The sequence below is a fragment of the Lycorma delicatula genome, chromosome 9 (genome assembly GCF_047948215.1).
Source record: "Lycorma delicatula isolate Av1 chromosome 9, ASM4794821v1, whole genome shotgun sequence".
In the NCBI taxonomy this organism is placed as follows: Eukaryota; Metazoa; Arthropoda; class Insecta; order Hemiptera; family Fulgoridae; genus Lycorma; species Lycorma delicatula.
The window spans coordinates 84,395,483-84,412,741 of NC_134463.1; the positions used below are offsets into that span (position 1 = coordinate 84,395,483).

At 30.8% G+C, this 17,259-nt stretch overlaps 2 protein-coding genes across 4 annotated transcripts in view; both read left to right on the forward strand.

The window, feature by feature from the left end:
• The first annotated feature begins 8,534 nt into the window (after nt 1–8,534).
• Nucleotides 8,535–9,529, forward strand: LOC142330432 (NADH dehydrogenase [ubiquinone] 1 alpha subcomplex assembly factor 3). Its single transcript, XM_075375668.1, has one exon. The coding sequence runs from the start codon at nt 8,717–8,719 to the stop codon at nt 9,422–9,424; it is 708 nt and encodes a 235-aa protein (XP_075231783.1). The 5' UTR covers nt 8,535–8,716; the 3' UTR covers nt 9,425–9,529.
• Nucleotides 9,530–14,426: 4,897 nt separating this feature from the next.
• LOC142330089 (multiple inositol polyphosphate phosphatase 1-like) overlaps nt 14,427–17,259 on the forward strand; it is a 45,343-nt gene continuing 42,510 nt past the window's right edge. For all 3 annotated transcript variants that reach the window (XM_075375147.1, XM_075375146.1, XM_075375145.1), the window contains exon 1: nt 14,427–14,565. In XM_075375147.1, the coding sequence (XP_075231262.1) occupies nt 14,563–14,565 (3 nt within the window). In that variant the 5' untranslated portion in view covers nt 14,427–14,562. The remainder of the gene's footprint in view (nt 14,566–17,259) is intronic.

The following is a 17,259-nucleotide window of genomic DNA, read 5'->3' on the forward strand; positions in this document are numbered from 1 at the left end:
GTAAAATAAATAATATTAGTAATAAAAAAAGAGCTCTCACTGTCATGTGATGAACATTCAGTTAAATGCATCATTGTATTAAACTTATTATGATTTATTAAGTAAATCTGCAATTCATTTGATTTTTGAGTTTATTCCACAATTTTACTTGTTATTTATTAAATACATTATTTAAATTGTTCAAACAATTCCTATAGCAATTAGCCATAATTATTGTTATATTATTTTTGTATAACTTTGTGTTAACAACATTACACAACTTATCTGGAAATCTGGTAGGATTAAAAATTAATTATACTTAATTTGAGAGAAGTTTCATTAGCCAGTTTCTTGTCTTTCATTTTTAACTATTTGCTAACTGATGATTGGCATACAGTTAGTGGCATTTTTTTAAATAGAGTAGACAGCAATTCCCAAAAGGAGTGTATAAAAAGAAGATAGCAAAGTTATGATGAAGAAGCTGAAAAAAATTGAAACAAATAATTTTAAAATCCAAAATTATTATTTATTGTGATATTAAATGTTAATATCCAACAGAATTAGTCCCCATTTTTGTTAAAACTTTTTTTGTTTAAACTTTTTTTGTTTATCAACTATGAAGTCATTAGTGACTACACTAATGTTGACTGAAAATTTTCTAGACTCTAACCAGGAATTTAACCTGAAACCTTTAGTTTAACAACAAATCAGTTGCTCTGAAATCTTCACATCTAAATTTTTATGTAATTTTTAACTGTATAAACTGAAATTACTGATTACTGGGAAAATCCTAAATGTAAGGTTCACTTTCTGTTATTTCTTCTTCAATATAAAGAAGTAATAATAGATTTTATTACTTGTGCTTCACGTTAGATGAAAATATTTGTAAATTTTGTGCACAATACTTAAATAGTTCTTGTGATGGTTAAAAAACATTTCTGAAACTATATTTATCATTGATGTTATTTTATCCTATGTGACTGTAACAAATTAAATTACTCTATTTTCTTAAAATGTGACCAGTTAGTGAAGAAAAATGAATTTATGCTCACAAAAAAATAAAAGAAAACTGAACTACAAAATGTCTTCATCTTTTTAATATTTCAGAAACAATTTTTAAACATCTGCAAACTGTTCCTTATTTTTTTCTTATTAATTGCTCATACTATCTTTCATCTTAAGATATTTTAATTCCTGCAGTAAAAACAGGATCATTAAAGAGAGAAGATAACAATAGATTTACTCCCTATCTCTTAATGTTAGTGCATATTCTTTAATTTTAATGTCTTTAATAGATTATACTACTACGTACATTTTAATAATATTCAGTCCAAGAACTTTCTGAATATATTGTGTATATTGAGCCTAACATTTACACAAATGTTGTGTGTTTATTAACAGTTAGTACTCATTAAAAAAATAATAATGGTAATATTTTACATAAATACAAGCATGTTGTCTCAATTATAAAATAAAAAGTAGTAATAATATTAAAAATAAAATAGTCTTGTCTTTATTTAGAGCAGGTAATTTAATTTAGTGATTATTTATTAGGATAAAAATACGCTTTCGATAAAATCATTGTGATAAAAAAATACATAAATTATAAAATACAGATTATTACCTTTTTTTAAATTATATATAATAAATATATATATTTTTTTTTTAATAGTTGTTAATAAGATTAGTTGAGTAACTTATAATTATATATAAATTAAATTATGTTACAAGAAAATAAAAAATAAATTTTTAAACTGATATTTGGCAAATTTATTTTCATTCGATAACTTATTACTTCATATCAGCAGCTTGTGTGTATTGGACTCACAGGCATTAGAGGATATAAAGTTAGAGGATATAAAGTAGCTAAATATTTTGGTACCATGCTAAGAATTCTAAACAGAATTTTATGTTTATTGATAACTGGTCTCCTGATACGTTAAGAGTTTGTTGTTGCATTGAGGTTGCTTTTGGTCATTCTTTGAGCTAGTGGTTGCATGTGTACCGCCACTGATATTGAACATTGTGTCAGTCTTAAGTATTGCAACATCCATATGTACTAATTGAAAATTAGAACAAAATTCATTTGTTCATCTTCATCGAATAGTAATTTGTTTAGGTTTGGATGTGCATCCGCTCATCAAAGGGCCTTCAAAGCTATTTGTTGTTCAGGTTCTGAAGGGTACATGGTGAAGGAGTGGCAATGATTGTTGGTCTTCTTACACCCCTTGGCTGCATGCTGTAATCTGTGGTATTGCATGATTGCTTACTCAGCCAGGTTCTGGCACAGCCGATCCAACAGAAGCTAAGGAGTGCCAATGACAGGAGGATTTATAGGCTTCCAGCTGTCTGTAGCTTGCCGTGGGCAGTTGTCACGTTTTTGGATTCATCCATTTGAGTTAGTAGCTAGGTAACGAGCAAGCTTTGTTCAATTTATATTTCTTCAGGGGGCAATGTCAGAAGGCAAATCTAAGAAGCAACCTAAGCCCAAGTGGATTAGGGCTGTTGAGGTCGCTGAGGTAAGGACTAATGATTTTTCAGCCTCCTCTGGTGATGAAGAAAGTCGGGCAGGGACTTCCACTTGAGCAAGGAAAGATGTGGCTAATTTTCTGAAATCAAAAGGTAAGCTCCATCCATGCTTTTGATGAGGGTTTTTAGTGAGCATTTTGAGCAGCTAATGATCTTTCTAATCCCAGAAGTGCCTCAGCTGGTGTAAGGTTAAAATTGAAGTAATTCAAAGTTTTTATGTCTGCATTGGCAGAAGGATGGATTGGCTTCTAAGCCAGTCCAGGTGAGGAAGTGGTGTTTAACGAGACTGTTTCTTGCTGGTTACAAGCCTCCTAAGGCCCAGAGGAAATGTTACATAAGTGTTATCAAGGACAAGCGAGAGGCCAGTTTGTCTCGAAAGCAATCAGAGGTCCTGTTCATTAATATGAGAGAGGGGCATACCAAAACTAGTAAAGAGATGAGAGACAAATTTCCAGTCGTTCTTTGGTGAAAGAGGTTGTACCTGAGAATTTGAAACTAAGAAGGGGCTTGTGGTGGCTGATAACAAAGAGATAGTCAAGATTATATCAGACTTGTTAAAAGTCGAGAAAAGCAAACATGAGAGCCAATCCATACAGAAAGAGGCATCCAATAATGATAAGTTTATGATATTTACCAGTGTCTTGCTGAGGATGAGGTGATGTATCTCATTAGAGAGGAAAACACCCAGCTGGATGAGGTTGCATTGAAATCCGAGTGTCTGTTTTTATTTAAAACGGGTAGGCACAATGCAGAGCACTACCATGGGGTGTGCGAGGTGGGTCCTTCATTATTGAAGACCTTCCTCACTGAAGGGAAGCTGTTCATCGATTTTGCTTCTCGCAGAGTCAAGGAGTATGTCGATGTTCAGCAGTGTTTTAAGTGTTGTCGGTCACAGGGCTAAGTTCTGAGATATGCCTTCCCACTGCTGTGATGAGGGACATAAGCACAAGGACTGTCCCATAAAGGCTGGTCCTCCATCGTGTAAAAGGTTGAGGAAATATCATAAGCACAGGAGTGATCTCGGATAAAACTGAGATCCTACATATTTTGTTAGATGATCTTTTGCCGGATGATGATTTAGCTGTAGAAAATGCTTATCAGCATTGTGTTTGAAATGATGTTGCTTCTTGTCATGTGGATGTTTTGTCTTCAGAAGCTACTGGGGCATAGATGCATGAGATAATCTGTAGCTTTGGCAGAGGAAAAGGTTCTGTCTTTGATGGAATAACAGTGGAGCTCCTTGTTTGATCAGTGAACAGTAGTGTGGGAATATTCACTAAAGTATTTAACAAAAAGTTATTTACGGGCTGTTTTCCAATTTATTGGAAAAAGGGAATAGTTAAGTTGTTTTTTAAGGGTAGTGGCAAGGATCCCACTGTTATTTCCTCACATTAGTTATTGCTGGTTATTGGTATTGACTTCGAGAAGATACTGTATCTGCGTATTAATGAGAGATTGACATAGCAACGATTATTGATGTTGGATCAGTATGGCTTTCATCCTGGTAAGGGGACAGAAGATGCTATTTTTATGAGTTTTAAGCATTGTCAAGAATAATAGTTATGGGTATGTCTTGAGGATTTTTATTGATATATCTGATCATTTAACAATCTTCTGCTTTATTTCAGTTATATAGACATGGGTTTATCAAAAATGAAACGCAGGTAAGGGACATCTACTTTGGGCATCGAGACGTTCTACTTTATGATGGTGGCCACGAAGTGGAGAAGACATTGACTAAAGGTTGTTCTCAAGGAAGTGTACTGTGCCTCTTATTGTGGGTTGTGAAGTTTGATGCGATGAAGTTGTCTAGCAGCAATCATGTTGTCTGTTATGCCGATGACAGGCTGCTGCTAGTCAAAGGATATTCGTGGAAAGAGGTTGAATTCCGCACCTCTCCGGCATGCAGGATCTTGAGCTGTAGGACTGTCAACATAAAATGGCATTCAGCCTGGAGAAAACCATGATGATGCTGCTGAGGGCTCTTTTGTCTAACGCTTCAAGTTTAATGTCAAGCCATCGAATTTGATATGTTCAGGTTCAGAAGTACCTCGAGGTGCTACTCGATGAAAATTTTTGTTTTAAGGAGCATTTACAGTACGTCGCAAAGAAGGCCAATAGTGCCATTCTTTGGTATTTGACGTATGGTTAATCCAGATTGGGGTCTGAATTTTTGACTATGAGTATCCTCTTTAAGTTTGTATATGAGGAAATTATGTTGTACCTGTTTGGGCAGATAGGATGAAATTTAAAACTGATAAGGACATTTTGTTGAGGGTCCAGCACCTTTTGTTGTTAATGGTGACAGGTGGTTATCGTACAATTTCTTGAGAGGCTGTCCTCATGATTGCTGGAGTAAAGCCTACTGATGTTCTTGCACGTGAGCATCAACAATGCTATTTCAGAAAGTTGGGTTAACTAACCTCTACTAGAATTAGAGAGATAATGCTAGAGTTAGAATGATAGATTTCAATTGTGGCAAAGTAGGTGGGATGAGATGGCTGATGGGTGTTACACAGATGGTCTTTTCTCTGATCTGAGGAGTCTGTGGGGCTCCTCTTTGGTGTCTCCTAACAAATACACAAGTCAGTTTCTTTCAGGCCACGGTGGTTTTAGGGTATCAACCAGGCTCATTTTGGCCTGGCTGATTCGGAGCTGTATCTGGTGTGGCATATTAGATGATATGTTTCATGTTTTACATGCCTGTCATCGGTATGATGAAAGACGATTAGAGGTAGTGAGGTAGCTTGGGGATATTGGGTCTACTTAAAATTAAAAGATAACTGGAGATGCCGGGCTGAATGGTTAGTTGTGAAGAACTTCATGAAATATTTGATTCTTCAGTGAATTGCAGAGGGTGTGTAGGAGGGGAGTTTTAGTTACCCGGGTGGAAACCCACCGGGTTTCCCAAATCAGCTGATTTGGAAGCCGAGAGTTCCAGCGTTCAAGTCCTAGTAAAGCCAGTTATTTTTACATGGATTTGAATGCTAGATTGTGGATACCGGTGTTCTTTGGTGGTTGGGTTTCAATTAACCACACATCTCAGGATTGGTCGAACTGAGAATGTACAAGACTACTACACTCATACATATCATCCTCATTCATCCTCTGAAGTATCTAAACGGTAGTTACCAGAGGCTAAACAGGAAAAAGAAAGTTACCCGGGTGGATAGGGACCACTAGGATGTTCTCTTGTCGTCAAGGTAGGCACTCCGTAGTTTTGTTTTTGTTTTGTTATTTTGTGATGTTCATTGGTAGGGCTGTAGCTCAAAATTAAACATTTTATTTCTACCCATTCTGTTTGTGTGAATAGTTTGTTTTTGGTTTTGTTTTGTGTTTATTGATAGTATATTCTTCACCAATGGAAATGTAATTCGTGGCATTTATATCGGTGGCCAAGCTGTTGACTGAGAGGTGTTATTCAGTCTGTGGGTTTAGAAGATGACCTCCGGTAAAGCCTATCAGGGCTAGTTATGGAGAGGGGTGGCATGGTGACCGGAATTGTCACATGGTGGGATCTTCCCCTTCAGAGTCAGGATGTATGTTTATTGACAATGTAAATTTGACATGGTGCCTTTTGCTTACTGAATTTACTATTTTCCAAAGAGGTTAAACCCTTATTAAAACAAATTATTTCTTCATACCAACCTGAAAGTTACTTTGACCTCTTCAACACTACCATCAATAAATATATTAAGGTTAGCTAATACTTATAAAATTTATGGGTTAGAAAGTCTTTGTCCTCTGTAAACTTGCACCACAAACTAATTAATAAATGAATAAAAATTAAAATATATTTGTATATCTCTACCATATTCTGATTAACTACCTAATTGTACAACTTCAAATATCCACCATCTCTCAATAGTTTATACTAAATTCATATTTTTGTTAAAATCCATATATTTGTGTGAGATGGGTTAAATGATGAGGAAGATGTTTGTATGACTAGAGCTGTAGTGGGGAGAACTGTTTATTGCCTGCACATGTGATTATCACCAGTCTGTGTCGAGCATTGGCTTTTGAACAAGGTTATGTAATCATGTGGTGTTTGTTAAAATGCAGTTAATTATTTGAAGAATGTGTATTCTTGATGAAAACTTATTTAGAGTTGAAATCCCATGTCGGGTGTTAGCAAAAGTTCAGGAAGAAATTTGAAAAGTATTATCCATAAGTTAGTTAAAAAATTTTGTTTAACAGGTTTGGTGTTAAACCAAAAGTGTGCTCAATACAGGTCAGTTACAAATCTCATAAATCTTTATGGAGACTAAGCTGGGAAAGCAATATTTTAGTAGGTTCAGTCCACACTGCACTGAGGAGAATGATGCAATGTTATCCGTATCATATGCAGGTTTTCCATGAGCTAATTTTTGCTGATTGTGCTAAAAGGATTCACTATAATCAAAGGTTCAAGAACTTCATTAGAAGCAATATTGCATTTTAGATCAAGTGTTTTTCACAGATGAAATGTGGTTTCACCTTAGTGGGCATGTTAATAGTTGTAACTACCTCACCTGGGGTACTTAAAACATGCATATTTTCTTTAAATGTTCTCTATACACAAAAAATAGGCATATTGTGCATGGTTTCGAGAAGACAAATAATAGGACCCTTTTTTTAAAAAAAAAACCATGGACACTGTCATCTACCAAGAAATTATGCAACAGTTCATTGTATTATTGCAAGAGGATGAGCATGAGACTGCTGGTTGCAACATGAGAACGTCACTTGCCATATAGCTCACTACTATGAAGATGCTACAGGATTTTTTCAATAGAAGATCTATTTTTTAAAAATGGATTGTGGCCACTAAGATCTACTGATCTGACCAGTCCAGACTTCTTTCAGTGAGGTTATTAAAAAGAGATTGTTTATAGGATCAATCCACAAAACTTACAGGAATTGGAAGACAAACATTACCAATGCTATCCCATTAGGCAAGGAAATAGACAGGGTACAGCTAACAAGAGTAGCCAGGAACATGGTCAAACTTGTTGATAAATGGATAGACATCATTTTCAACACCTTCTGTAAATTATTATTTAAGTGTTTGCCAATAAACTATTATTTATAGACTAAGCTAAGTGATGGGACCTCATTTAAGTGAACATTCACTTAATTCAAGTGAATATGGATGGCTGTTGAGCATTAGATATATTACCATTGAAATGAGTTATTTTCATAAAATGCATCTGCCAATTATTATGGAATATAATTTTTTCAAAATACTCAAAAAACAAATTAGATTTTTCCACTATAAAAAAACGTGTTGGTTCTGGAACCACCGTAATGTATTAATTCAAAGGATGATGTGTATACATGTAAATTAAGTCTTGTACAGTCTTACCGGCCTCAGTGGCGCGAGCGGTAGCGTCTTAGCCTTTTATCCGGAGGTCCCGGGGAGGCACGGTATTTTCACACGCTACAAATCATTCATCTCATCCTCTGAATCAATACCTAATGGTGATCCTAGAGGAAGTCTTATACAGTATCGGTCACATAAGTCTAGTACGTTGGTCAGTTACATTGATCTGATTCTGACGCGTCTCACGCATCGTACTCAGGTTTATGTAGTGTATATAGCATAAGAAAAATTTAACTAAAGTAATTATATTAGTAAAAATGATTAAAATAAAACTAAGATTAACAAATAATTAACTATTTAAGATAAAATTAATCCTTTGTAATAAAATGGAAATTTGATACTGAAAATGGTAAATAGCATACCATAAAATTAAATAGTTGTTACCTGTTCCAGTATTCTTTCAAAAGTAAAGTAGAGGGAATTTATCGTTAATAACCGGAATAATTGAATAGATTCATAAAACAATAGTTATAATTCCTATATGGCAGACATTACAGAAACACAGATTTGATAAATTTTCTTCAGTGACATAAAAAATTATATTCACAAAAATTTTAGAAATCAAATATTTTTAATGGAAACTTAGCACAGTGGTTTTAATTACAAACTGTTACGTAGAAAAATTATTTATTTGTTGTTTTGGTCACAATGATAATTATTTTGATTGAGGTTATGTGTACAAACAAAAAATGTATGTGTAGTTTTTTAAGTTTGTCATTGTTGTATTAAATACTGTATTTTAGTATTCATTATATTATTCTCTTCGATTGGTGGAATAGTTGAAGTTTTGTTGACAAAGGCTTCGGCGAAACTTAATTGTTTTCTGATAAGTTTTGTTTAAAAATGTCTCTTCTGTCGAGATCATTTTATACTGCTACGTTAAAAACATTTCAACGATCAATATTTAAATTCTATCAGAAAAGATGTTACAGTTATGAAGGTGATGGTAAAACAACAGTAACTTTTTTAAGTACAGAAGCAGAAGAACGGCTGCTTATCACATCATTTAATCAATTTGGTTTTCGATTGCATAATGGTATATTTATTCTTGGTCCTATGGTCATTTTTCCTAGAACTATTTTTTCTTGGAATGTTGCCGACGACGATGATATCAGTGAAGAATCTTTGTCATTATTCTATCATTTGGAACCTAAAGTCGATGTGTTGGTTTTAGGTCTTAGCGATTATGATAATTTCAAAAAACAGTCTGCGTATTTGAAACGGTTTACAACTTTAAGGAAGACAAAATTAAACTTTGAATTATTAACAGTAGAAAAAGCAATTAGTACCTTTAATTTTTTGTGTTCTGAAAATAGGTTTGTTGGTGCAGCATTGATTCCCCCTAAATACTTAGATTTGCAAAGTGAAGATTTTGATGAACATATTGACGTAAATAAAAGACTTACATGTAAAGATGACTATCTGTTGGGTGATGATGTTTCAGTAATAGAGAAAAAAGAAAAAGAATTAAACGACTCACTTTGTAACTCGAAAGATATTCATACAAAAAAAAATATATTTGGGATTCGTAAAAAAGATGATAGTAGTTAGGAATAAATTTGTAATATTTAATTTAATGATGTAATTATTTATTGCTCATAATAAATAGCTATAAAATAGGCTTGAAAATTATTGAATAAATATATTTGAAATTTGTGTCAGAGGTCTGTTTTTTTATAATTGCAGCTTTAGAAATAGCAAAATAATATTAATTATGGTTACAGTAATTTAGTTTTTATATTATTATGAAACCTTATTCTTTTAAATGAATTGGGTTTAATTGATTGGGTTATACTGAGCAATTACGTCGTCAGAGCCAGCCTTAAACAGCTAAGTTGAAAATGGCTGTTAGCACTCTTATTAGGTGATTCTCCATCGTACACATGACTAGTAGCATGGAACATATGGTTTAGTCTCTTTGTAGTACTATATTTTTGTTTAAATATAAATTCAGCTAAGTGTTATACAAGATGGTGTTAGCATTGCTGTACCTGTATACATTACCCCAAACTTCTATTCATAAAACTTTAACCTTAATTTTTCTGCAGAATGGATTAGTAATTGAATAGGTTGCCATAACTCACAAAATTGATTGCTAATTGACTAGAGTACTGACAACATGTGGACTTTGACCTTGCGCCATTCACCTGGTTTCTAATATTAAGACGTTGCATTTTCCTTATCATAAACATATCTGCTGTTACATATTAAACTTTGTAAAGATTGAAATTTGTTAATTGACTGTAATTACCCAAGATTCTCTTCATGAAAAATGTTAAAATTGCTTTATTACTTTTGAGTAGAAGAATTCTTTGCAGTAATGCCCATGTAATGATTAATTAGCAATTCCTTTGTATCTTTTATGGGTGATATACCACTTTAAAATTAAGTTTTATTTTATAGATAATTTATCATTTTTGAACCTGTAATGCCTACAGTTAAACATTCTTTAGGTATTAAATTAATAAAATGTAAATTTACTAGTAGAAATTATATGAAAAGTGTAAAGTAATGTAATTTATTACTCCATATTCTTCAGTGTTTATCACTAGATTTTGTGGGAGGTAACGTAACTCCCTTATATTCATTGGCTGTATTCATAAGTCACCATTATAACTCAAATGTGTACAATATTATCGTAATGTATATACATTGATTATATCTCAGAGTGTGGATGCTTGCCATAATGTATATGCTGCTCATTGAAATATTGCCTGTGTACAGTCCTGCAAATGTGTTTTAGGCTAGCCCGTCCTGTCTCTTCCCTACATTCAGAAATTAAAAATGCAAGAGGCAGTTATATTGATTATGAATAACAACCAATATAAATACCTTAGAGCATGAATTTATCAGTGTTATTTGAGAACATAGTATTGAAATTATTCCTAATATTTTTGAAAATCTAGAAAGAATTAGTATAAAAAGTAAATTAATGAATTAAAAATAAAGTATTTGTATCAGCTTCCAATGATTTATAAACATGTATGATAAATAACCACAAAATATTGTGGTACTTTGTTAATAAATGAATTAACGTCATTAACAAAAAAACATTGGATCTTTCTTGTTATCTGCCTGTCACTATTTGTTATAAGTAGAATAATGGACTCCTGCAAAAATGTCACAACATGAAAAACTCAGCTGAAGTATGACATACAATGATTGAAGTATACATATGTACAGTGGTTGAAATGTACATATGGCTGGTGTCAGTGGTGGTAGATGCACCGTGGGCCAGTGAAACAAATTTGAATTTTAACTGAACATTTTTGCACTTGCATCATACTTTCTTTTTCATTTTAAATCTGTCCGATGCACACCTAAGAGATAATTCCATATCCAGCAATACCACATTTATGGGAGTTTGTTTTGATGGCATTTTATAAATGGTGCATAACCGTCATTTTTTCGTAGCGTGTTTTATATAAAAAGAAATTGATATGGAAGTTCTAATTCTAATTGCTTTACTTTGAGCCATTCTATGTAATGTAAGGTTGTTTATTGTGTAGCATGTAGCTCCCACGTATTAGTGTATTTTATTTTAGCTGGGGGTTATGGAGGACTTCTCCTAATAATGTTTGAAAATTTTAACTTAAGATTTATATGAAAGAAAATCATAATTTTAAAAGTAATCTACTTATAATCAACATATTATTAATTTGGTTGGTTGTGATTGGTATATTAACATTTTTACTTATGTTTAAGCATTGCAGATGGAGATACATCCAATAACATGTATACATATACTAAAAGAACCATATCTTATGATATTTAAATACTGTGAATTATAAACATGTAAAAGTAAAAAATTGCCACTGACTATTCAAATCCCCAGTACATTCTTCAACCATGTTTTACTTATGTCTTTGCATAATTAAAAAAAAAAATACAATTGCTGCCACTAACATCAGCTGATTCCAAGGGGAGAATAGTAACACCAGCCGCTGAAGATGATGGAAAAAGCCAGTGAAAGTGTTTTTAAGTTGGTTATTAAAAGAATCTCATAAATTTTGGTTTGATTTATTATTTTAAATGTTGCTATTTTTTTTATTATTTACTAATTATTATATAACATGTATCAGTCAAACTTAAACAAAAGTAGTAGTTGACAGTTTTGGTAAAACAAAAATCTGCTTAAATAATTTGAATACTAACTGAAAGGTAGGAAAGTAATTTCAGACAAAAGAATTGCTCATTGAATTATATTAAAGGTTTTAAATAAATTTAAGTAAAGAAAGTTGTTTAATCTGATGATTGCTTGGAATTATATGTAAAATTGTTAAGCTTGTAATTTAGGAATTCTAAGACTGACTGTTTCTCCACAGATTGGATTTTCTTGACTTTTCTAGTGTCAGTATAGAATATTTATGTAGGCCTATTCACACTAAACATTGAAATATTAAGGAGCATTTTTATTTTGAGTTTCTCACAAGTCTGATTTTTGTTATCAAATAAGTACTTACATTTTGTGACCATAGCCCTTTGTGGGCCTCCTCAACAATCATGCACCCAGCCCTCATCAGTTACCAGCACTTTTCATCCCCTCACAACAATTTAAACCAGGTCCTTCATAATGTCATCCAACCACCTCTTCCTTAATTGACCCTCCTTTTGTCTTCCATGCGGTCTTTCTTTCCATATTATCTTGACTACCCTAGTTGCTTCCATTTTTTCAGTGTACCTGGCCAACTTATTATTTGGCCCTTATATTCATATCCCTTTTTTCTATGAAGGTGTTCAGTTTTTCATTTTTGTATTCTCCAGTTGTCTCCTTTTGGCCCACCAATCTTTAAAATTTTTCTTTCAAAACTTTTTAGGACTTTTCGTTGAAATAATGCTTATTAATAAATTATTCTTTAATTATTTCTTTGTATGGTTATATTACTATTAGTAAATGTAATGATTTCTAACAAAAGTTCTTCATTAAAGAACTTAAAATACTTTATAGACTCTAAAGCTGATCAAGCTTCCCTTCCTGCTCTGACCTGAAACTAACAATTTTTAAAACAGAGGTTGTATTGTCAGGTAATACTGAATTCTTAGTTTGTTACTTTAAATCAGTTTTCCCTTTAATCCCATTAATTTCCAAGTATATAGGATGGGTCTCCATCAACCACTATTCTTTTACTTGTTTCAGGGGATTGTGTTTTATCAATGTAATTTTGTTAGATAGTGTTGGCTGAAAATCGTTTAGACTTTTTGCACTGGTGGGTCTGGATTAGCTGAAGAAGCACTTGATTTTGTTGATAAATTTGATATGAATGAAAGAGGAAGGTCTTGTCTTCTTCTTGATTTAAATTTGCTTTTTGTTTACTTGCTTGAAAATTACTTTTATCATTACCACAATCCTTCTCATTAGATGTTTCAAATTTGATGTGATCATTTAAATCTAAACAACTTTTGTTTTAGTCTTGTATGGATACAAGACTAATCAAAGTAATATGGAATTATAAGGTAGCATGGGTACCATTCAAAGATAACATGAAAATAAAATGTATTGTGATTTGTGGATCATTTTTTTTATAGCAATATGTAGAGCAGTATTTTACATATTAAAATTTTCGTTAAAGTTACTATCTGATTATTAAACAACAGCATGAGTTCAATGAATACTTTCAAAGTGTGCAACCATATAACGTGTTTAAAAAAAAACATAAAAAGCAATTAAAATTTATTATTTACTATATTACCTTTATTCTTTATTTAAATGATACATTTTAATTGATTTTTAATTTTTTTTAAAACAAGTTATATCGTTACCACACTTTGACCATTTTGAAAGTAATCATGTAGCTCTTGCTGCCATTTAATAACCATGTAGTAACTTAATGAAAAGTTTAATATATAAAATATAGTTCGGTATAGTTGGTATAAAAAAAATTATCCACAAATCGCTTTACATTTTATTTTCATGTTACCTTTGAATAGTACCCATACTAACATATAATTCCGTATTACTTTTGATTAGTCCTGAATCCATACAATACTAAAACAAAAGTCTATCAATTTATGTTCATTGCCATTATTCATAGCCATTTTGCCATTCATATTTAATCTCTATGAGATTTGTCAATGACAAAATCTGGTTTAATGAGACTTGCAGAATGAATTTATCTTAACTAAACATAAATTTAACTTCTGCCTTATTACATTAATTTGGTTGTGTTTTAATGTACTCATATTTATTAGTGGATTACTCTCCTGCTGACAGAAAAATAAATTTTTCCTGCTTATTGGTCAGAATGTAAAAAAATAATATTATTGAGTAAAAATTATACTACTCACCTTTTTGATAAAGTCATTTTTTAATTCATACTCTCGGAATGCATTTTTGTAGAAAAAAGTTTTATATTTATTTGTATAAAATTATTATTTTTTTTTAATGAATATACTCAATGCTTGTAATGTATTGTATACCTATTTCTATAAAAAGTTAAGGTAATAACAATAAAATAGCAGATAAAGGTAGAGTAATAAATAGGAATAATAAATGCAATCAAATTCTTTTGTTACAATCAATAATAAAATTACAGTTGTGTAGAAATCATTTCAATCAGTAGAACAATGTATTATTTAATCAGTTAACAGCAAGCACTGATAACTTTTATTCTGGGTGAGAATATATCTATAATGCTTGAAAGTGTATTGAATTTCTTATATACGTGACTTCTTTATTCATTTATTTTATTATGGTAATGTATGATCATTTTCTAATTATTTAGATTTTTATTCTTTTTAATTCCAAAATTATATATTATTTTGATCAATCAATAGTCTGCAATGGATAATAGCATTATTACTTCATTTTAAAACTCTTGGTCATCCAGCTTACTTTTTTATTTATTCTAAATAATCTCTCATTGTAATTTTAAGGTCTAGGTACTGTTAAAATAAAAATAATAGATGTGCATTTTGGCTATTAAGTAATCATCAAGTCATTAACTACAAATACTCAAAAGAAAAAGTAATATCGAACAAAAGTAAATAAGTAATATAAAAACAAATTAATAGTAGTAAAAAAAGAAATCTTAAGTTGTAATGATGATATCTTAATAATGGAAAAAATAATAGTTCAGTTGGAAAAAAATAATAAACTAACAATGTAGGCAACCCAAAACAGGTTACGATTGTTTATCTCAGGAAAGTTTAAATGTCATATTAACACAAACTTTAAATAAATTATAAAACAAAATTTAAGTTTTAAAATAATATTACATACTGACTGATAATTTTCCTATGGGCTACCCTCTTTTCAGCAATATAATAGAAATATTTTTACAATATGTAGAGCAGACTCAAAGACCCATCAAATTTCATTTAGTTTTATATCTTTTACTACTAAATGAGATTAAATAACATACAGATATTAGGAATATCTGTATATTCCTAATATACAGATATCTGTATATTAGGAATAAGTATTGATCAGAATAAGTAACCAGACATTTTATTTTTTGTTTTGTTTTTCTCTACATATTTATAAATATATATATATATATATATATATATATATATATATATGTAAATATATTGTACCGGTAAACATGTAGTTTCAGTTAACAGACTCAGATCAACAACTCCTGAGATCTGTGATTAATTAAAACCCAACCACCAAAGAACACCAGTATCCACTGTCTAGCATTCAAAACCATATAAAAGCAATTATCTGTACAAGGACTTGAACCTTAGAACTGTTGACTTAAAAAAATCAGCTGATTTTGTGATGACAAGTTTTACCACAAAATTAATCTGGCATGTTTGTTTTTCTCATATTGAGAAAACTTCCAAAGATTCAATGATATTTTTCCACTTACTGTAGAAAAAGAATGCTTTATTCTTTTCCTATTATTTGTACAACAAAGTGAAAATTAAAATGGTATCAGCAGTTGGGCTTATGACTGATAATGTAATTGCTAAGTGACCTGATAATGACCCCTAAAACTGAACCGATGTGTGTAGAAATGCACATTGTTGCTAAATATGATTATGTTCTTATGACAAAGATTATCAGTGGGAAACATATCACTCGTAGTTGACCCAGACTGTTGTTCTTGTCATATAACTATTATTCTTTTCTGATTATATCTTATGATTATGCTTGAGATTGTATCCATTATTAAACAATAACAGAAATAATTATTTAATTTTCAGTTAAAAACTATTTTTATTTTCTTTTGCCTGAAAAATAAATAATTTATAGAACAAGAACTCATAGTTGCTTCGCATTATACTTGTACAAATTTCTATTGCATTAGATACTATTGTAAATTAATAATTAATGCATTATTTATCAGGTTTTAAAATGATTTTATAATACAACATTCTGAATGAACATTAAAAAAAAGTGCTTGGTAATTAAAAATTAGAAAATAAATTTTTGTTTCATGTATATATATGTTTTTTGTAATATTTTGTAAATCTTTGTAATTTCTATATCCAGATCTGTGCACACAGTTTAACTCTCAGAAAAACTGATTCACTCTATTTATAGACGTGTATCATGTTACGTTTCTTTTGAGTACTGAATAAATTGAATTGAATTTAACTACAGAAGTAGTAAAGTCAAAACAAGAGTAACATGCTATATAATATGAAAATAACAATTCAAATTATTTTGATTTTCTTAAAATGGTTTTTGGAAAACATATCTAAAAAATATATTTTTGTGATTAGTATTGTATAATAAAAGAGCTCGATTTTCAGGGATGACCTATGTTAAATAGTTCATGAATCATGGTTCTAAAATAATAGAATCTACATGAGGTTGGGTGTTTTCGGTAATGAATACATACTTGTGATTGTCATTATTTATTTTCCTCGTATTTTGAAATTCTCTTCTGTGTTGGTTGCTTTTTGTAATATAATATCAAGAAAATTTATTTGTTTATTGTGATTCTTTTAAGTTACGAGTTTTAATTGATGATTTATTTTGTTTGTATGTATTAAAAATTGTTCACGAGAATAATTTTCTTGTGTTGACTAGATATATAATAAGATAATGTCAACATATCTATGCAGTACATTATTTGATGGGTCTTTGATTCAGCTCTACATATTGTAAAAGTATTTCTATTATATTGGTGAAAAGAGTGAGAGGGTAGCCCACAGGAAAATTATCAGTCAGTATGTAATATTTCTTGTAAAACTTAAAATTCATTTTGTTTTGTAATTTATTTAAAGTTTGTGTTAAAATGACATTTAAACTTTCCTGAGATAAAAAACCGTAACCCGTTTTGTGTTGCCTACATTGTTAGTTTATTATTTTTTTTCATTATTAAGATACCAATACAACTTAAGTTTTTTTTTTATTACTATTAATTTGCTTTTATTTTACTTATTTATTTTTGTTCTGTATTATTTTTTCTTTTGGGTATTTGTAGTTAATG